Consider the following 22,251-nt stretch of genomic DNA (forward strand, 5'->3'; position numbering starts at 1 on the left):
CCTCCAACATGCAGCCCTCACAAAGTTAAAGGGTGGCTGTTGGCCAACTGTATTGTTAATGCACAGAACATGATACCTGGTTCATTTTTTGAATGTTACAGGTTACTATAAATGGAAGGAGTATTTCAAGTTGATTTCCCATCATTACCCTTTAGTGATGGGTATTTCTAGTAAAAGCCAGGGCCAGGTCACGGGCAATAAACAAAAATTCACAGCCTGGGACCTGTCCATGGCTTATAGTATAAATACCCTGACTAAATCTTGGGGGACTGCTACTGGAGGGGATCCAGGGGGCCACTGCTTGGGGTGGGGGGGCAGTAGCACCCACTGCCAGGAGCTGCTGACCAGCATCTGCTCCGGCAGCCCCCTGGACAACTGCTGGGGGAGGGGGGCACAAGGGCCAGTGTGGCACCAACTGCCGGGGACCACCCGGGAACCGCTGCTGGGAGCTGCCGAGCTGCGGTTGCTCCCGCAGCCCCCGGGACCGCTGCTCATGTGGTCCCCAGGGCCAGCCACACCGGCTGCATGGGGCTGAAATTAAAATGATCTTGCATGCCGTCAATGTGACAGAGAGAGATGCTACTGAGCTCTGGATTTTTGCATAAGACACAGCTGTTCAACGCTGTCTATGAGATTCCACCCAATTCAGTTCTGGTTGTGTGGCTGCTGCTGGGGAACAGAATCACTGTACATTCCAGAGATGCGTTCCTATCACTCGGACCATTGAAAGCCACTGCACTGCAAGATACCCAGGCCCCTTCAAGCTGTGATACTACTGGAAGGTTGGCTGGAAAGACCAAATAATCTTACTGGAAGGCACCTAATTCAGACTCGGAAGATCCTCTCTTCACTTGGAACATCTGAAAGTAACTAATGAGGTCATAAGTGTACTGGAGGCATTCATATGCCAAATTTACTATTTGAAGACCAACATTGTGACACTTGCAGAGCTATGTTGGTCAATATTTTGCAAGAAGCAGACAAATGGAGAAAAATTGCCACTGTCAAGGACTATTTATACTTGGTATCAAGGGGGTAAATTATCAAGCAATGGAATGGCCCCAAGATGATCGAGGGCATCCAAAACTAACTTCTCCTATTGGGCATGGATGGATCTTGGAGGATATACTGATCACATCAGTTGTGTGTGAAATACTATTTACTCCTACATCAGTCCTTCAGCTAATCAAATGCTTGTGCCAAAGACCAGGTGCTCACCTTTTCAGCAGTCTGCCTTATTGGAGATGTTTGAGTGTGGGATGGACAAGGATCAGTGTGACATGTCGAACACTGGTGCCCTTGAGAGACCACACTGATGATATTTATCTATTTGATCTTGTATTTAGCTGGCACTCCCAGCACCTTTCCCAGACCTGAGGAGGAGCTCTGTGTAAGCTCAAAGGCTTGTCTCTCTCACCAGCAGAAGTTGGTCCAATAAAAGATATGACCTCACCCACCTCGTGTATCTAATATCCTGGGACTGACATGGCTACAACATTGCATTAACTTCTATATGTCAAGGCTAATTTTCCTAGGATTACCAAAGAACAGTGTCTTTTTTTGATATAAGCAATGCATCCCTGTGTTAAAGTATGATTAAAAACAGTTGATTTTAAAACATTGTCTCAAATATATATCTACATAATTGATCTAGCCGTGTCACATTTGGTGCCATTGTGTTTGTGGGAGAAAGGGCTTTTGAACGAAACGATGTCCTCAGAAATGGGTTGAGTTGGGTATTATCAACATTTCCACCAACTGAAGGACCTGGAGCTGGGAGGGGTGGGGTGAGGGCAAAGAGCAAGTCCCCCTGTCTTGCCGCAGCTGGTGGCACTATTGAAATTATGATTCTGTAGATGTTTTTGAACCAAATGACACTCCCCTTACCTGTCAATCACTACTTGCCCATGTAATGAGATTTTACTACCTTATGTGCCCAGCCAAATGCTCCCGTTGAAGTTTATGCAACATAGGCTAGTGCTGATAACCAATGTTACAAGCCTTTACATATAAAACCACCACATGAGATTTCACATACACCAAACATAGGAATTTGCATTCTGGTTCATCAAATTCAGCATCCTGCCTCCAACAGTGGCCTGCTCCAGACGTTTGAGAAGGCGGCGTAGGAACCCCCCGATAGGCAAATGCCCATGCACCAAGCATCTTCCATTTCTACTAGAGATGCAGTATGAACTTTGAGTCTTTGCCAATCACTATAGAAACTCCTGACTAAAGCACAATGCATCGTCAAGTGCACTGGAAGCTGTATAGTGTCACTCTAGACAGCATTACGGCTCTTGGACAGAGTTAATGTTGCTAAAAAAAATGGGGAACCCCCCCCACAGCTGTAGTGTAGCCAATTCAAAGCCTCAGCTAACATCTCACTATTATAGGCGTAGTATATGTAAGACAAACTAAAAAGTTACACTTCTGTTTGTGATCTTTATTTTTCAATAGTACATTTAAACAACTTCTCAGGACTAACCTTCTCAGCCATTCTGGCCATGCAGCAAACCACATTTCCTAAGTTATACAGATAACCTATGACAACACAAGAAATGGGTCACAATTGTAGCCTAGTAAAAGGAGGGGAAAGGTGTGCAGAAAGAAGCAATTTTAGTCAGGCAGCAGCACCTGGAGCAATGGCAAGTATATTGCATGTGTGAAAAGCTCAGTGAACTGGTTATGCTGCAGTGCTCCTTAAAAATGGCACAAATATTACAGGAAGATATCCAGAAGCAACTTCTGGTCCTCTCTCAACTATTCAACCTCTGTTAAACATCTGAATTAAAGGCCCCACCCTGTGGCTAGAAACTGTAGTTGCAAGATGGTTTAAGGAAAAGAATAGCTTACCCTCAACAAATTGAAGTACAGTTGCAAACTAGATACACCAATGTATTAGATTTATTTCACTGTACATGCATCTAATAGTTTGTGGATGCATCTTGTGGGCACTTATGACATGAAGATTGTGGCCACAGGATTTTTGAGCTTTTAAATTCAGTTGAGTGTAGCATGCGGTGTTAAGTTTAATCATATGTTTTTCCCTAAAATAGTATTTAAATCCAGAAGGCTTAAGTGGTGGCAAAGCTTCCAGTCCCTCATTGGGGTCTGAACTGTTCTGCACCTTTCAATGACCAGGTCAGATGAAAGCAATGCAAGGAGTTAATTTGTTGAAAACCTACAAAACTTTATTTGCAAGAGTCCCAGAGGATATATAGATGCCAGAACTGAGTCATCCTAGGCTGTGGTCACTCTTGTCCTACTTCAGCCCTTCCAACTGCCACTGTCTTGGGGCACTATGGCTCATGTTAGAGGGTAAGCTCTAATGAGCTAGGATCTTGATTACAATTTTCAAAGCCAACTAGAGGATTTATCTACCCAGCTTCTGTCCGTTCCAATGAGAATGGGATGGCTAAACCTGCCAGCTGGCTTTGAACATCTCAACACATCTTTTAAACATTTAGAACACTAAAATACTGTAGCATAAAACAAGGACTATAGAACTTGGAAATTTTATAGGTGTTTACACACCACCCTTTAAACTTGTTTATGTGGCTTATTTGACCAGTATGAGGACAAAAAAAAAAGGCAAATTATACAACTGTTAAGAAGCAGCTCTATCAAATCAACTGCATGACTAACACTAGTTTGCTCAGTGGTACTATATTAAGCTAAGTAGTTTGTTGACAGTTATTTGAGACAAGTCCACAAAAGCACAAATAGGAACGGCTTAAAGTTGTATAGTTGAATGATCACTTAGAAAATAGATGAAGGTTGGTGGGTTTTTTTAAACTATTAAAATCCTTTGGTTATATTCCCTTCCTATGCCATGTTTTTAATGATTCTTCTATGTATAAACTGCAGTTTGTGGTTAGCCATTTTTTGTATCTGTTGTGTAGTGACTGCACATAGTGAAGGACTCTTTCACAACCCAGCTTCACACTTGAACCTGCAGTGCTACCACTCTTTAAGATATTTCTAGAGCACCAAACAGGATAGCACATTCAGCATTTTAAATCACCGCAGGATTAAACAGGAGAGAAGGTTGGGAAGGAGCAAGGCCCAGATTTGTAAACATATTTAGGTGTAGCAGTGTTCAATTTAGAAGCCCAAATCCCATTTGGATTCAAGTGCATAAAGCCCTTTTGAAAAGGAGATGTGGGCTCCTAACTCAGTTTAGGCATTGCAAGGCTGAGTGCCATCATGTCCAAATGTCTTTAAAAATCTGAGTCTAAGACTTAAAACCACAAATCTTTACAATTTGTGGCAAGGCAAGTTATGAAAGACAAGGACTCGCTGTAAGGTTAGGTGTGAAAGCTGCCTTCAAGATAGAAGCTGTTTTATGATGGGATGCAGCACATCCAAGGATGAGTCTACACAGGAAAAAAATAGACCCTGCTGCAGTGAGTCTCGGGACCCAGTCTATATACCTGGGCTCTATGCTAAAAACAGCTGTGCAGATGTTCTGGTTGGGGCTGCTGAAGTCTACTGAGGGGGGTGGATTTCACAGCTCAAGCCGGAACATCGAGACAGCTATTTTTAGCGCTGTAGCATGAGCCCGAATCTATAGACCTGGGCTCTGAGATTTGCTGTTGTAGGGGTTTTGTTTGGCTGGGTAGACATACAAAATAATGGAGCAAGCCGTTTAGGGGAAATGGTTTTAAACACTCATACACCAGCTACAGACGAGCTTGCACATAGTTTTTTCTTTTACTGGAGAGGGCATACCTCTGTCAAGGAAGGCTCTGCTAGATTTAGGGCTCTTTAAAACAGGTCCCAATATCAGCGTTAGAAGCACAGGTGCTTTATAGCCACAGGGCCTTCAGTGGTGCTCAGCTCCCATGGAGATACTTAAGTGGGCGCTGTGCGATGCTGAGCAATTCTGAAAAATCTGACTCAGTGACAAGTTTCTGATTGACAGCAGGAAGGCAGCAGTGATGGCGACTGTTTCAAAAGTGCTCTGTTAACAGTGAGAAGTTTCAGATATACAAAAACTACAAAACAACAGCCAACCTGTTGATTCAATGGGTAAGCTACTTAAATAATTCAACAAGGCATCTATGGTTGAAATGAATCCTTGGATTTCAAACTGCAGAACACTATTCCAGCATACGTTACCTCCATAGGATATGTCTGCTTTTATATTAGTAGTGTATTAAAAGTGCCACAGAGAGGTAAACCTCAAGAGTAGCTCTATAGTACCCTTGTACTTAAACGGAATTCACATACAGCCAAGTTCCAGGCTGTTTTAAAAGCCCCTTTATGTCAGGTTGTGTTGTCTTGAGCCACTAGAGTTCTTTTCAATGCAAACTGGACTTCACTTCCGTCTTGCCCCACAAGATCCAGGTTTTAAAGATACCTTTTTGTTTAGCTCTAGAAAATTTTCATCTGATTGCAAGAATATCCCATTAATATTGAAGGACATTAATTATATCATTGGTTTTTAAATTACTGGCATAAAATAAGTAGTTGTCATATATAGAGGACCCTACAGCCTTTTGCGCTCTACAGCAGAGCCAGCTAATGCCACATTCTAATTCCATACCAGCACGGGAATGCTATGATAATATTCTCAGCCTTTTGGGATGAAGAGGGTTTATATTTAATCACTTAATAGACAGCTGCCAGCTGGATTGGGTAGGGATAGAATGTAAGTTTACAAAAATTGTTACTCTTAAATAAAGTAAATTATTTTTTCTATACATATGATAAATAAATCTGTATTTATAGAGCAAACCGAGTCCAAAATGCTTTCAAATAATGAACTAATAATTGTTTTGTATAAGTGACCCATACTTGTTTGTATTCTTCCCTGAACAAACACACTTTTAAACAAATTTTGTAGGAGAGGAAAAAGGACTGCTACAGAAACAGCAACATTCAAACCATTTAAAACAAAAGGAAGATTATTTAATGCATTAACGATGTTAATCTGAAGATAAATAAATCCACAACAGACTTTAAAATTTCTTTGAGATTTCCTTTCTTTGCAGAGAATATTTTTGAAATCATACAGTACTGAGAAGGTGTCATTTTATTTTCTAAATGTCCAGGTGAAAGCCTCAGTTCTCTCTGCTCTCTTCATAGGACTTTTCAATGCCCAGTCCAAAAGGTGGTTTTCTTTAGCTTTTACTTTAAAACAGAATAGTGGCCAATGTTAATTTCAAGAATAACTTGAAGGTTTGCTTCCTGAATCATCTTCTTGAGAGCCCATACTCTGTAAGGGAAGAAGAGAAGTTAATTCTGTAAAAAGTCTTTCCCAAGATTTATTTTCATCCTAAGCATAACTCTAAAATGTCTAATCATAAGAGATAGGAAAATAAAGTACACATGAAAGAACCTACATTCTCCCTTTTTGCCCAGTGCTCACCATGTGGTGTTTACCCACTTTCCACATCTGACTTTGTTTTAATGTATGACTTTATTTAGATTCTTAAGTTCAGTATACATTCTCAGTGAAAGACCTTATGTCAGTTACCTTCTGCACAAACTGAGGGTTCACAGTGATCTCTTGATCCATGGCTTTCAGTCGTTCGTCAAGCTCTATACATTTCAGCATCTGAGAAAGGCATGTTGAAAACAGCAAGCTGATTAGTTTGTCCAAGTCCATTTATAGCTCAGATGTGTTATTAGCCAATGAAAAGGAAGCATTTCGTAGCCAATGTTACAGATGAACAAGATTTTAAAATAGAAGAGTAATTTTTCTAGTATTTAACTCAAAGTCAATCCTATTGACCTCACAGTCAATATTATGGGGTCAAAGTGCTGGCATACCTCAGCTTGTACCTAGCATACAATAGGGAACTCAGCACTGACAGTATTGCCTAGTAGAGATGTAAATGACTACAACCTAATTGCTACAATAGCAGAATAATTTCATAGCCCTGCATTTCTGCTATATTGAGGTGCTTCACCTTGTAAAGCACCTGGCTTCCACTAATTCAAGAAGTGAATGTATCACAAAATCTCTCCTTATAACACCACTATTAGATTTTGAAGGAAATAGCAAGAATGTATTAAATGTTATTTACCTCCTGATCAATGTTATGAAGCATAGCCGGATTGTTGTATTTTTCAGGATTATCATGGAAACAGACCATACCATCTTTCTGATTAATACTTGCAAAGATTTCACCATCTTCTATCTGAAAGAGGTGAAACAGTTTGTAATACAAAGATTAACCTGAATACGGAAGAGTAAAAAAAAAAAAAAAAAGTTTAGATAGCCCACAGTAATGATTCAAACACTGATCTTAAATATATTTTAGAACTTAATCATCAGTCTTGGTTCTTCCTTCCCAACAGTCTATTCCAAACACAGGAGTGTACATCATTCTAGTACAAGACAGGCATTACCAATGTTTGGTTTGGACTAAAGTAGTTCAGAAGTTTTTGGCCAGGAGGCGGCAGCCTAAAAATCAGGGCAGGCTTCCCGTAGCTTCTTATTTGTCCCCTACAAAAGTCCTACAGTGGACAATCGGGGATTGCCATTGCTAAATCAAATATTGACTGGTCACATCAGAATATTAACAAATTATAGTCCTTAAAGCTATTTGGGTCGGTTTTGTAATTAAAAGCCATTTTAGTCAAGTAACATTCCTTACCATGTGAAGGACGTATTTTTCTGCTTCCTGCGGCCCCGATAGCTGCACTCTACTTGCCATATCTTGTAATGACAGGGTTAAAAATGTCTGAAAGTTAGAAGCATAGCAAACCATTATAGTCTGAAGCCACCTGCTGTTCCTATGAGTTCTTTATGGCCCACATAACTAACCGCATTTTTTAAACTGATCTGTTGACTGATAATGGTGGGAACATGCAGAATAGGCAGGTAGTACTATTCTTTCCTTCCTAAGGGAAGCCTAGGTGATGTCAAGCTTCCTTTTTCCCCATGAATGTTCTCTGCCAGACTAATACAGCTATTTCTTTCTAGAGACGTATCACATTATTTGAGAAATGGACTACAGAAGTAAAACAATGCTATTACAGTAGAACCTCAGAGTTATGAACACCTTGGGAATGGAGATTGTTGGTAACTCTGAAATGTTCGTAACTCTGAACAAAACATGGTGGTTCTTTCAAAAGTTTACAACTGAACAGTGACTTAATACAGCTTTGAACCTTTACTATGGAGAAGAAAAATGCTACTTTCCCTTTATTTTTTTTAGTAGTTTACATTTAACATGGTACTGTACTTGCGGTTTTTTTTTGGTCTCTGCTGCTGCCTGATTGTGTACTTCTGGTTCCGTATGAGGTGTGTGGTTGACTGGTAGTTCTTAACTATGATGATCATAACTCTGAGGTTCTACTGTACTTTATATGCCTGTGGTACACACCATTTGAGTTAATTTAAGCAAGAGAGTATCTTAACTTTCCCTCGTGTCAAGTATCGGGAGATAACCGTGTTAGTCTGTATCCACAAAAACAAAGTGCCACCGGACTCCTTGTTGTTAACTTTCCCTGATCAACTCTAGGAACCAATATGATCTCTACTCATAGTTGCATTTGCACTTCTTCTGCCACTGGACAGTCCCACCCTTCCTCCTTCCTACTCAAGAACTCAGATGCAGTTGTAAAGTTCAGTTTCCCACAGAAGACGGGTAACCTGGGGGGACGGACACCCCATCCTTACTGACTTCTTTGGCTACATATAAAAGCTGTGGGCAAGTTCTCAGCTGATATAAGTCAGCACAGTCCATTGACTTCCATGGGGTAGTATACCAGTTTACTCCAAGGACTCGAAGCTTCGGCATAAGGAGGAGGCAGGCAAGTGAATCTATATATGTAATATAGAAGCAGAGAGGCCCCCTACTTCTGTATCCAGAGCTCTTTTGTATTCCTCATACAAAAATACACATTCACTTTTATTTAAAATATGGTTAATTTTCACTTCTCGTTGGCACTATATTCAACAGATGCATTTACTAAAAAATGCAACTACTTTTTAAAGTGACTATTACAGACAATCAATGTACTATAGATTGGATCAATCACAATTTCATACCACAAGACAATTTTTAGATTAGCTCTTCCAGAAACAGCGTGCTAAATCCAGAAAGTCTGGATGACTGATGCCAAAAGAAAACCTGCACCTACCTTGGTTAACCTCTGTATATTCTTTTTATAAAGAGATGACAAGCACTGCTTAACCAGCCCCATATTGTTATCTCTGGTGAATGTTTCACTATGTTTGTTGACCAAGTTTCGGAGCTCCGATGGTTTATTGGTTGAATAAACTTGTGCTAATTCATGGTACGCATTACTAAGGGGCTGTAATTAGAAAAACAGATTTTTAATGCATATGGAATTCAATTTTACAACAGTCTATTTAATAGTTTTGCGCTGAAAGTTATTTAAGCTACTTATTGTCAACACCATACAACTTTTTTTTTTTTTTTTTTTTTTTTTTTTTAAAGGGGCTCAGGTCTCCCAGTGAATTAATGCACTAGACTTTCACCTCTGAAGATCTAGATTTAAAGCTTGTAGTACACAAATGAAGTAAGTTTGGTGGTTTCAACCTAGTTCCCAAACATCTGTTCGTATCACAAAAGCATAAGAGTCAGATGGTAGTCTCCTTGAGGCAGGGACTGTCTTTGTACTCTACCTATATTCAAGCCAAGGGGTTCAGATCCTGCTTAGGGGCTTTAGGTACCACTGCAATATTAAATATCCACATTTAGAATCTCTGCACAATAAACTGAATTATTTGTTATAGCATTGCTGAGATTCAAGCAGAGATCAGCCACGTGAAACTAGAGGGTTTTTGTTTTGTTTCAGGACATGGACACCACACACAAAGAACTAATGGGAAACTTAAGGAGCCTTGCTTACTATATAGCAAAAGAAGGCAGCTAGTGAGTTCACCAAGTGCATTATTAAGATGTCAGATTGATAAATGTGAAGCCAGTTTATTCTTTTGCCGGGAATCTATTTCTATTTAAGATGTAAAGACTGTGTTACAACATAATCAAGTGCTTATGTTTAAAATATATATAACTGAGAAGGCATGCAATCACTTTCTAGCCATGCCTTTTTTCTGGCTTACCAACAAGCACAAGCCCGAATGACATTTGTTCCTAACATTTCCAATAATCTAGAACAGTAAACAGAACTGCATAAAAGATCCAAGGAAGATAGATTCTTGGCAAACATTGCAATTTTTTATTCTGAATGTATAGTCCAGGTTATTGTTCAACTGCCTTTGAAAAACTTACCTTAATGAATCTACCCACTATCTGAGAGGTGTACTTCGGTAGCTGTTGAACTTTGCCAAGTAGTATCAAAGAAACTAAAATGTACTTTTTATACGATTCCAACATAATATGACTGACTGCCATGGCTGGAGTAGTTATTGCCTAAGCAAGAGAAAGGGATGGGAATAAAAAATGAATGTCTCCGGCATAAACTGTATTAAAAATCATTTCTAGATTTAAATCTCCATATGTAAAAGAGAAGTGCTGGAACATGTAATTCACCAGTGTCTGTTAGGCTCTATGGAAATGAAAGTTAGTTTAGTGAGAATCACTCAAAAGTGCCTAAAAAGCAACTTCTGGACCAGCTGCTCAAAAAACACAACATAAGATTTTGTATAGTGAAACTGGTCTTAAAATGACCCCACAAGGATCAAAACAAAAAACGTTTTCATTTAGTAGTGGTGGGCTTTAAGTACAGATCAAGCATTGTACTTGAAACTTTTGGGAGCCTTTGAAGAGATTACTTGTAGGAGGGGCTGGCTACTGAAGGTAGTTGGGTCATTTTCCATAAGATTTTTATCCATTACAAATATGTACAAAGGTTTTGAAAAAAGCTTTAGATCATTCGTTTATACAGAAAAATCATTTAAATTCAAGAGTGCCAAAAAAGGTTAGAGGGAAAGTCAAGTTAAATCCCTTTTGTCTCAAGGTTTTACCCCTGCTAGAACACCTACAATCACCAAAAGAGCGGAAAAAAAGTTTACTTTGTGCATTTGACCGCATTTGTCGTCTACGGAATTTCCCATTTGTGGATCTTTCACGCAGAAATAAGGAGAAAGAAAAGCCATTTACAAATAATTAGAAAAACAAGAGAGTGACCGCAAACACCAAAAATTAGTAGTGGTTTCAGGGGCAGGTGTACTACCTGAAACCACTAAACTGATTTTTCTTGAAGTTAGCATGTGATTTTAAATCTAAATAATGTTTATGAAAGTCAGCCTGTGAATTGTTGCCATCCACTATGAAATAAGAAACAAATGGCAATCCAAGAAAGTTTAAAAGGAGATAAAAAGCGACACAAGCATTTGGTATCCAGGCTCAGCCATAAAATCTTACAGGCATGTAACCAGATCCCTTGAGGGGTTCTATGGTGCAGCAACACTTGGATTTTTGGCTGGAAATGCACAATGGGACATTATTTGCAGCCACACACAATTTTTTTCCTATACAGCCCTGATTTCAGCAGAAAAGGATATAGCAAAATACTAGAATAACTGAACACACAATTAACTTAGATCTGCTAGATAACTATATGTGGTGCAGATATAAAATAGCAGTAGTGAATATATATATATATATATATATATATATATATATATATATATATATATATATATATATATATATATATATATATATAGAAGGCACTCAAATACTGTGGTGATGAGCAGCAGTATAAAACTCCAGGATAGGTATGTTTAACACAAGTAGAGGTACAAAAATAAGAATCGAAGACTCTCATACCCTATAGTATGAAAAGAGCCATAACTCATTTTTTGGGGAAGTTTAAAAAACCCTATACATACAGTTTTGGACTTTCAACCAATCATATTTCTGATCTTCCCACAGACTTTTGATTCAGAGAAAGTTACCTGTTCGTAAAAGTAGAGCGCTCTTTCAAAGTTCTTTAGCCCAGTGTATATCATCCCACCATAGTAGTAGTAACATAAAAAGTGCTTTGCATCATATGCCCCATTCTCTTTACAAATATCCATCATGTCCACATCTAGATATGGGAGGGCAGGTTTAAAGCATTTTGCTAACAAACAGAGCTACAAGAAAATAAATCAGGGTTACATGACAGACACCTCTATTCCATCTTAAAAAACAGCAACTAAAATTCAGTTTAGTACCATTTATTAATCTCAATGCACTTTATTGCAAAAATGCAAGTAGCAACACAATCCAGGAAATGGTGCAATGCCAGTAGTGTTTTACTATAGGCTGGTCATAACCATTATGATATTGCAAGATCTACTAACACCACTGATGAGCCATTACAAATGATCTTAATGTTAAAATAACTCCACCCTAATTTGCAAATCTGCCTGAAACATTCTACACAAGCTAGCCTGCTGGCAGCACGAAGTGCCACATGGGACATCCCAGTTCAGGTCCCGTGCCCTGGGAGCTAAAACAGAAATGCAAAAACAGAAAATTCAGCTTAGAGAGGTTGGAAGAGACATGAAAATGCCTCATGCCATTGTTGAGCAAACCTCCTCTGGATAACACTCAACAATGTCTGGCCCTGGAAGGAGCTGTGTGCTGCCCCCTCAGCAAAAGGAAGGATCACCACCATCCAGACTTTCAGAAGTGATTTGGGGGGGGGGGGGGGGGGAAGCACGGGAAGTGGGAGAGAACGACAACAAAATAAAGGATCTGAGAAGATCCATTACAAATCCCATTCTAATGATTTCCATTATTAAAACATCAGCATATCTTATGGTTTACTACGGTCATAAAACCCACTATACTTGTTCTCAATTCTTCCATTTCAGAAGAATGAAGCACACATTCGCTCACTGCACAAAGGGATTGGGCCAATTTAAAATTTTTACTCTTGGTATAAGCCTGATATAACCTTTTACCTGGCAGAGATCTGCATGTATTGAGGTCAGCTGGTTTGTGTTCATCTGCATCTTGTCTATGGCTTGTCTGAGAATGCCAATTCCTCGCAGGGGCTGTCAGAAATTACATCTCTTTCAGATAATTTCTCATAGATGGCAGCACATTGGATCTTATGTTGACACTTACAAATGAAAAATAACACTAATTGATAGGTTACATTTAGTAACAATTACTCTGAGGTTCCCCCTTCCTTGTAGGATTCTGCAGTCCCTTCTTAAGAGGTAAAATTATCCTTGGCTATTAACTAGCCTTGGTTTGCTTCTCTTGATGGACTACTAAAATTTAGCATTTCGGCTGCAAAAAGGCAGTTCTATTAAGAGCACATTATATGGTTAGAATACTTGAAAATTACATTCTCAAAGACCTAATCCTCAGAACACCAAAAACATGACCCTGTTCACATTGAAGTCAAAAGCAAGACTCCCAATTAGTTTCATTTGGAGCAGAACTGACTTCAACCCTATTTTTTGACTCTAAAGAATAATAAAGTGACTAGAAAGCTAACTTCTTAACCTTACAAATGTGATTCTTAAAGCTTTGTGTTTAGTTAGTCCACTCTAAATGGTCATCACGGTTTGTTGTATATTTTAAGACACTTACTCAGGTGGTAGGCTCACGTGAAGATAATGCTGAAGCCAGTAACAACTGACTGACCGGTACCAATTATTTTGGTACAATCACTTATTTTTGTATATTGTCTAGAGAACTTCAGCTCCATCAAAAATTAAGGAGCACAGTGATTTCCTATTTTGCGTATGTTCCATATCATGGTTTATTTACCAGTGCTCTAAAGAATTAATGGTATTTTCTTCCTTTTAGGATCTCTCTGAAATAATCCTTTTTAAAAATCTAGTTTTGGATCCATTACCTTCATATACATATACAAGCAAGAATCCACAGAGAAACTTTCTTAATGAGGAATTAGCAACAAATCTCAAAACAAGACACTAAGTCTACTATGAACAAATTAAAGACCTTGGATATATAGTCTACTTATTGCTACTAGGTGACATCTGCTTACCTGTTTTCTTTCCACAAGGGCATTTGTTAACTGGTGGCAGAGGCCAGCAACTAGATACAACAATAAAAAAAGTGAAAATCACAAATACCAACTATACCAAATGTAGATTATGTAGGAGTACAGAACAAATTGAAATTTCACTTACAAGTGTCTGTTGCATATCTAATGTGCTCCCCATTACAAGTGCTGATAAAAAGCTGGACCTGCGAGAATAATGTTTCGAAATCAGGGACACTTGGCATAGAAAACTTCACAAACCTAAAAACAAAACAAAACATTAAACACTTAGTTTCTGTAAATAAAAAACTAAGGCATCATCCTGAAATCATCTCCGCAGGGGCAGGTAAACTTCTTCAACTGTGTGGAGCTAACTGCAGACTTGGCCCAAAGTGTATTGTGGACTTTAGTTTGGCATATTAAACCATATAATCCAAGCTTAAGTACCCTGACAGTCTGTGACTTTACAGAACTCAACTTTGCAAGTATGCTGTCTCAATTGAGAAGAGTAAAAGCATCTTAAACACATGAAAAGGCACACATTTATCTGACAACTACACTGATATTTGAGAATGTGATTAAAAACCCCTCACCTTCATGCAGAGTCTTATGCAAACTTTCACTACAGAGCATGTTACAGCATGTGAAGTAGTAACTTTAATAGCATTAAGAATACTGTAATAGAGCAAACCTAAACCAAAAACCACCATAACACTGCACCACACATTCCCACTCCTCACATTCTTCCCCACCCTAAAGACACATATAAACAAAAAAGTTTGCATTTAGTCAATCAACTTACTTTTTCAAGCTATATATTGCTTAAGTTTATTTTTTTGAGAGCAGAAGTAGTCTTAATGGTTTTGTATTCCTTCCACTACACCAAGAACAAACCATCACATTAGTCCTTCATAAGTACTTCCCATTGACCTTGGAAATATTGATGTACTATTGGTACTGTACCCTTCTACTGGTTCTTCTTTACTGCTTTCTCTCTCTGTCTTATGTATGCTTGTGGTTCCTTCTCAACTAAAATGTTTAGAAGTGTGTTTCTTGAGAAGCATTCAAATTTTTCTCATCTCCTCTTTGACCCCGAACTCTCTTTGTCATCCTAAGTCTGTAAATTTGCATATCACTACCTTCAAAACATTGCCCATGATGACACTACCTTGACTATATCTCCACTGAAATCCTCATTCATGCATTCAGCATACTTCTCCTTGACTGCTGCAAATCCGGGCCTATTCTGTGGCCTCCTCAAATTCCAACCTCCCTCTGAAGCCTTATTCTGAAAAATCTCCAAGGACCTCACTCCACTTACTGCCCATTTATTTTAGGGTGTAGTTAAAAACTGCCTATATTCTTAAACTTCATTTACCTGTTGCAGATGGCTACTGACATACTTGCTATTCCACTTGTCCCTTCACAAAGTCTTTCCACTGTTTGTTCCAGACAGAAGGTACAGTGTGGAAGCCTCGCACTATTTTCCTGTACTTCTGACTCAATGAATCCATCCGTTCAAATCTCATCATTTAAACATCTCCTCTTACTGACAGTTGCCCTTCCTCCCCTTATTTGTTCTTAAAAACTAAATGTTTTAAATTTACTCACCCCCCATGTTTTCACCATTGGTGAGGCACGACAAAGATCGTGTGCTTTTAAAAAAAATTTGTAATGCATTTTTGGGATCCAACTTGCATAAAATGCAATACAAAGCGAAGTCCTGTATGTAGATTTGCAACAAGAACTAGTTTCCTAACAGATGTTTGCAACAAGAGCTAGTTTTCTAACAGATGAAGAGGACATTTTTGTTTCAAAAAGTTACTTTATAGAATCCCAGTAGTGCCACTTGTGAAGACACTTCCTTGAAATTATGTGATGTCAGGAAGGAAAGATGGCTCCAACTCCCTACATACAATTTTTCAGTAACTCATCCGTACCCTAACCCCCTACAACAGTTCAACTGCTCTCTTAACCTGCATGATAACAACGAGACCTTCCAGACAGGCAAAATAAATGCTAGCTAAGAAACAGACAGCAGCCCACACTTCTCCATGTATGAAGTGACATTCTGCTTAATGTTATTAATCCAGTTTTCTAATATCCCATTTATGCTTCATAGCTTAAAAACATTTGATTTTTTGCTGAACCCATGAGCAAAAGTAATTATCTATGCAGACCTTCTACATGTAATAAGAAACAGACGTTTCTCATAATTAAAAAAGCCCTTCCTGGGAGCTGTTAGTCATGGTATTTTACCAATTTCAGAACTGGAATAATATCAAAAAAGTGAAACACATAAATCAATACTTTATTTGTAAAAAGAAAGTACACTAGAAGAAAAACAAATTAAGCACCAGTATGAAAACAGTGCAGTAAAATGCAAGTATCCAACAGTAATAATTTTGGCTAGCAAGTCACCATACACAGTCTGAAGTTTTGGAAATTGTAAGTAAATTAAGCCTTTAAGTAAAGGAAAGGATCACTTACAAAACAGCAAGAACCCCTAAGGAGTGTTCTTGCACATCCAGGGCACCAAGCACTGTATCCAGATGGGAGAGATTTTTTGCTAGCAGTTCCCCGCTTTTATTGATCAATTCACAAAGCTGGGTCATTTGCCCTGAAATATGAAATACTGCTGTCAAAATTAAGTTAGAACACTAAATGAAAATTACTTAAAGCAGTCAGCATGTCCTCATTTAACACTTCCTTGCTTTTTCCTACGATTATTTTAAAGAAGCAACTTCATTCAGTGAAGTAGTCAAACCTACTAGTTTGTTGTTGTTAGCAATAGCCTAGGAATCCAGTCTCCCAGGCTAGTGAGGGGACTCACAATAGCTTAAGCTCTCACTTTAAAAAAAAAATTAAGCTTCCAGTTGTTATGACCGCAGAGAAAACCTTTAAAAGATTAACAGATTGTAAAACCAATGCAGTATCATTTTCCTGAGTCTGCAGCGAGAACTAAGTGCCACAGCAGCTGCTCAGAGTTTTGCCAAGCTACAGGAGTAGAGTTTCACGTTTACAGACACACATGGAAAGTCCATCCCCACAAAGTTGTCCATGGACAGCACCCTGGTAGAAGTTTCAGCATCTTCCACCTTCTCAGCAGCTGAGGTGCCAGGAAACTAGTCTTCTTATCAGGGTGCTGTTCCTGAACCTCGGCTTCTTGAATGTCTGAACAGCTTATTCAGCCTTGTCCACAGCACTTTTGAAGTATATTATGTGGTCTGAAAAATTTAGACTCAACATAACCTCTAGGATAAAAGAGATTGGAGAAAAATCTCTATTTTTTCCAGTTTAGTTTGTGCATACAACAATATTACATCCAGTCACTTGTAGTTTACTGTTTGGGGAATTCAGCACAGCATGGGAAAAGAAAAACATTTCAAATTAAAGAGTGTGCTAAACCTACAAAAACTGACAGAGGGATCAGAGGCAGATGCTGTACCTCAAACTGTTTTTACTTATCTTTTCAAAAAACACTGGATTTTTAAATCAACTGTGGTCCTCTGAAACAGACTTGGTTCAACTGTCTATTCTGACAGATTAGATACAAACTGAATTGAGAGTCTAACCTCACCTCCTAGAATCTTTGAATCTCTATACATAAAGGGAAGGAGACGCAAACATTGTTCTCATCTCTCTCTAATCTTTTCCTCTAAATTAGGATAAACAATGAAAATTTAGCTTTGAGAGAGGGGTGTGGTCTAATGGTCTGAGTGCAGGACTGGAAACCAGAAACTCCAGAACTGTAATTTTAGCTCTAATAATGACTCCCTCTATGGCCCTAGGGCTATTACTTCATGCATATATCCACCCTATTGGATCATTAAGAGAATTAGAACACTCTGAAGTTATATAATGCTGTGCAACTACTAAACATGATCAGTTTTGATAACTTTCCCCTATTAGATCAATTAAACATCAAAATGCATCTGTTCTGTCAGCATATTGCCAGCCATCAAGCGATCTACATGAACAAATTTCTAAACAAGTTGAATTTTATACAGTATAACAGTTAAAATACATTAAAAGATAGTTTGAGCCCCACCCAGAAATAACTCAGGCATTAAAGAGATCAAAAGTGGACTTAAATTTTATGAGAAAACATCAATTCTTGACCTGTTTCAAAGATATGAACATCCCACATAGAGAAACAAAGGGCTGGTCTACTTTAGGTCTGTGAAAAATGTCATGGCCTGTGAGATGCAATTAAGCTGCCCTAAACTCCAGTGTCCGTAGACACGGACAGGTTGATGGACGAATTCTTCATCAATCTAGCTACCTCCTCTCGAAGAGATGGATTTAGTACAGAGACAGAAGAACCTCTTCCGTTCCTGCAGTAAGTGTTTATGTTGCAGCTGTACTGCTGTAGCATTTCTAGTGTAGACATACAAAATAAACAAGAAAGTTCAGTATGTAAATACGGTATAAATTTGGGGTTTGAAAAGGCAATTAAGACTATGCAGAAAATTGGAGTTTGAAAAGACAATGTTATTAAAAGGCTTTCCGGACACAGAGTTAGGAAAGCGCCAATATGTAATCCTAGCAATTTTTTATCATATGCCTCCCTAGGCATAAAATAGCCCTGAAATAAAATAGAATTTCAAAGTGACACACTACCATCAATCTATACGCTAGCTGATATAGTACAGCTATAACCTAAATCTGGAGTTACCACTACTTTCCTAATTTGCAAAACTAAGGTCTGGTCTACAATACAGACCTATATCAGTAGAACGACATCAGTCAGATGTGTGAAAAATCCACACCCGAGTGACAGTTATACTGACCTATCCCCTCTGTAGACAGTGTTATGTCAGTAGGTTCTCCCACTAACATAGCTACTGCCTCTTGGGGAGGTGGATTAACTACACCAACAGGATAGCTCTCTCATGTCAGTTTAGAGGATCTTCATTAAAACATTGCAGTTGCACTGATGCAGCATTTTAACTGTATATTTGTCCCAAGGTTAAGTTTACACTGCAGTGTAAGAGAGGTTCAGATTTGAGCCCAAAGACTTTGGCAACAGCAGTCAGTGCCTGCTGCTTTCCTGTTCATCTGCAGGCCCGCTAACAAGCAACGGATACCAAAGAGTGAGCAGCCAGGGGATTAAAAACAGTGGGAAGTAGCAATGGTGCCACACTAGAACCCAGCAAATACCACCACTTAGACCAACTACTACTGACCAAACAAATACAGGAGAAGAGCTTTACGTTTCAACTTCTATTCCCCAGCGGTCCTAGAAAATTCCTAAATTTCTGGCCTTTAAGACCAAAACGGGCCCTTATGATTACACAGTGACCTCCTGCGTAACACAGGATGCAGAATTACACCACATGCTTTCTCCACCTAGCCCACAGCTTGTGGATGAACAAGAGTGCATCTTTTAGAAAGACTTCCCCTCATGAGTTAAAGAGGGGTGGGGGGTGGGAGAGACCCCTACAGACGCCAGCCATGCTACCCTAGTGAGACTAAAGCAGGGCAGGCGGCAATTTCAGCCATGAACTACATGAAACACAGTCTGCAGCCTCCTGACCATGGCCCCGCAGCCTCCAAGGCAGGAACAGGGCCGGGCCACGTGACAGAAGAGTGGGGGAGTCGGGGGCTCCTCCACGACCCGCACAGTCCCCCCCAGCCAGGGGGCGGGGCCTATGGCAGCCCCATCTCCTCTCACCCCCCCCCGCCGAGATGCACCTGCGCCCCCGGGGCAGGGCGGGGCCCAGGGGAGCCGTCCGCGGCCCCGCGCTCTCCGCACGGCTCAGCCCGGGTCTCAGCAGCCCCGCTCCCCTTCTCCGTGGCCAAGGCCCGGCCCCACCCCTGGCTGCCCTGCGCCCAGGCTCCCGCTCCAGCCGAGCCCAGCTCCCCCCGCGGTCACCTTGTGCCGAGAGCTGCCGGACGCTGTTGACGAACTGCTCCAGGGCGGACGCCATCTTGGCGGCTCTCGGCGCGGCCGCGGCTCTCCGGGGCGGGGGAGAGGGCGGGCAGGCGGCCCGGGCCGAGAGCGGCGGGGGGAAGCGGGAAGGAGGCTCCGCAGCGACGCCGCCACTAGCCAGCCAATCAGCGGGGGTTTCGGGAGCCGCGAGACTACGCTGCTAACGTCACTTCCTCCAGGTAACATCGCGAGAGCAACGGCCCGCGGAACAAACGCCCCCTGATGGTTACCATGGGAACCTCCTGCGCCCGCCCGGCATCACGGCCTGATGTAAGCGCGCAGACCGCCCAATGCAAGGGCCGTGTTGCAGGCGCAGCCGTGACTCAGCAACGGCTAAGGTGAGAGGCCAGTCAGTGACGTAATCGCGCCACGTCATCTCCTGTCTTCCTTCCCGCACAATATCAGCGTGTCGTCATGTTGCCTTAAACAAAGCACCTTGTGATAGCACCCAGCATCCCTAGAATCAGCCCTGCATCGCCTGGCATTGCCCCCCCCCCCGCCATCACACCAGCATCACCCCCTCTCCACCCGCAGCCATGCCATCGTCCACCCATCATCACACCGTCACCGGCATCACACACTCCACCCGCAGTCATGCCATCGTCCACCCATCATCACACCGTCACCGGCATCACACACTCCACCCGCAGTCATGCCATCGTCCACCCCATCATCACACCGTCACCGGCATCACACACTCCACCCGCAGTCATGCCATCGTCCACCCATCATCACACCGTCACCGGCATCACCCCCTCTCCACCCGCAGTCATGCCATCGTCCACCCATCATCACACCGTCACCGGCATCACCCCCTCTCCACCCGCAGTCATGCCATCGTCCACCCATCATCACACCGTCACCGGCATCACACACTCCACCCGCAGTCATGCCATCGTCCACCCATCATCACACCGTCACCGGCATCACACACTCCACCCGCAGTCATGCCATCGTCCACCCATCATCACACCGTCACCGGCATCACACACTCCACCCGCAGTCATGCCATCGTCCACCCATCATCACACCGTCACCGGCATCACACACTCCACCCGCAGTCATGCCATCGTCCACCCCATCATCACACCGTCACCGGCATCACACACTCCACCCGCAGTCATGCCATCGTCCACCCATCATCACACCGTCACCGGCATCACCCCCTCTCCACCCGCAGTCATGCCATCGTCCACCCATCATCACACCGTCACCGGCATCACCCCCTCTCCACCCGCAGTCATGCCATCGTCCACCCATCATCACACCGTCACCGGCATCACACACTCCACCGGCAGTCATGCCATCGTCCACCCCATCATCACACCGTCACCGGCATCACCCCCTCTCCACCCGCAGTCATGCCATCGTCCACCCATCATCACACCGTCACCGGCATCACACACTCCACCTGCAGTCATGCCATCGTCCACCCCATCATCACACCGTCACCGGCATCACACACTCCACCTGCAGTCATGCCATCGTCCACCCCATCATCACACCGTCACCGGCATCACACACTCCACCCGCAGTCATGCCATCGTCCACCCCATCATCACACCGTCACCGGCATCACACACTCCACCCGCAGTCATGCCATCGTCCACCCCATCATCACACCGTCACCGGCATCACACACTCCACCTGCAGTCATGCCATCGTCCACCCATCATCACACCGTCACCGGCATCACACACTCCACCTGCAGTCATGCCATCGTCCACCCATCATCACACCGTCACCGGCATCACACACCAGCATCACCCTTTCCCCCCACAGTCCTGCTACCATCCCTCCATCATCACACCGTCACACCAGCATCACCCCGTTCCATCCCCCCCACAGTCATGCTCCCATCCCCCCATCATCACACTGTCACACCAGCATCACCCCGTTCCATCCCCCCCACAGTCATGCTACCATCCCCCCATCATCACGCCATCACCGGCATCACACAGCATCACCCCCTCTCCACCTGCAGTCATGCCATCGTCCACCCCATCATCACACCGTCACCGGCATCACACACTCCACCTGCAGTCATGCCATTGTCCACCCCATCATCACACCGTCACCGGCATCACACACCAGCATCACCCTTTCCCCCCACAGTCCTGCTACCATCCCCCCATCATCACACCGTCACACCAGCATCACCCTGTTCCATCCCCCCCACAGTCATGCTCCCATCCCCCCATCATCACACTGTCACACCAGCATCACCCCGTTCCATCCCCCCCACAGTCATGCTACCATCCCCCCATCATCACGCCGTCACCGGCATCACACAGCATCACCCCCTCTCCACCTGCAGTCATGCCATCGTCCACCCCATCATCACACCGTCACCGGCATCACACACCAGCATCACCCTTTCCCCCCACAGTCATGCTACCATCCCCCCATCA

The 22,251-nt window shown here is 42.1% G+C and overlaps 1 protein-coding gene across 1 annotated transcript; it reads right to left on the reverse strand.

The window, feature by feature from the left end:
- Positions 1–5,894: 5,894 nt before the first annotated feature.
- COPS3 (COP9 signalosome subunit 3) lies at positions 5,895–19,953 on the reverse strand. Its single transcript, XM_054041765.1, has 12 exons — positions 19,784–19,953; positions 16,396–16,525; positions 14,054–14,166; positions 13,909–13,958; positions 12,848–12,940; positions 11,852–12,031; positions 10,221–10,361; positions 9,103–9,276; positions 7,611–7,697; positions 7,038–7,151; positions 6,485–6,565; positions 5,895–6,223 (listed from the first exon to the last, which is right to left on the reverse strand). Exons 1-12 carry the CDS (start codon positions 19,836–19,838, stop codon positions 6,170–6,172), a joined length of 1,272 nt encoding a protein of 423 aa, XP_053897740.1. The 5' UTR covers positions 19,839–19,953; the 3' UTR covers positions 5,895–6,169.
- Between the last annotated feature and the right edge of the window lie 2,298 nt (positions 19,954–22,251).

The sequence above is a fragment of the Malaclemys terrapin genome, chromosome 10, assembly GCF_027887155.1.
Source record: "Malaclemys terrapin pileata isolate rMalTer1 chromosome 10, rMalTer1.hap1, whole genome shotgun sequence".
In the NCBI taxonomy this organism is placed as follows: Eukaryota; Metazoa; Chordata; order Testudines; family Emydidae; genus Malaclemys; species Malaclemys terrapin.

Coding starts and splice junctions, on each gene's coding strand:
- COPS3 (XM_054041765.1), bottom strand. CDS start 19,838: ATGGCGTCCGCCCTGGAGCAGTTCGTCAACAGCGTCCGGCAGCTCTCG. Junction 16,526..19,783: donor CCGGCAGCTCTCGGCACAAG/GTGACCGCGGGG, acceptor TTCATATTTCAG/GGCAAATGACCCAGCTTTGT. Junction 7,152..7,610: donor AAAAATACGTCCTTCACATG/GTAAGGAATGTT, acceptor CACCTCTTTCAG/ATAGAAGATGGTGAAATCTT.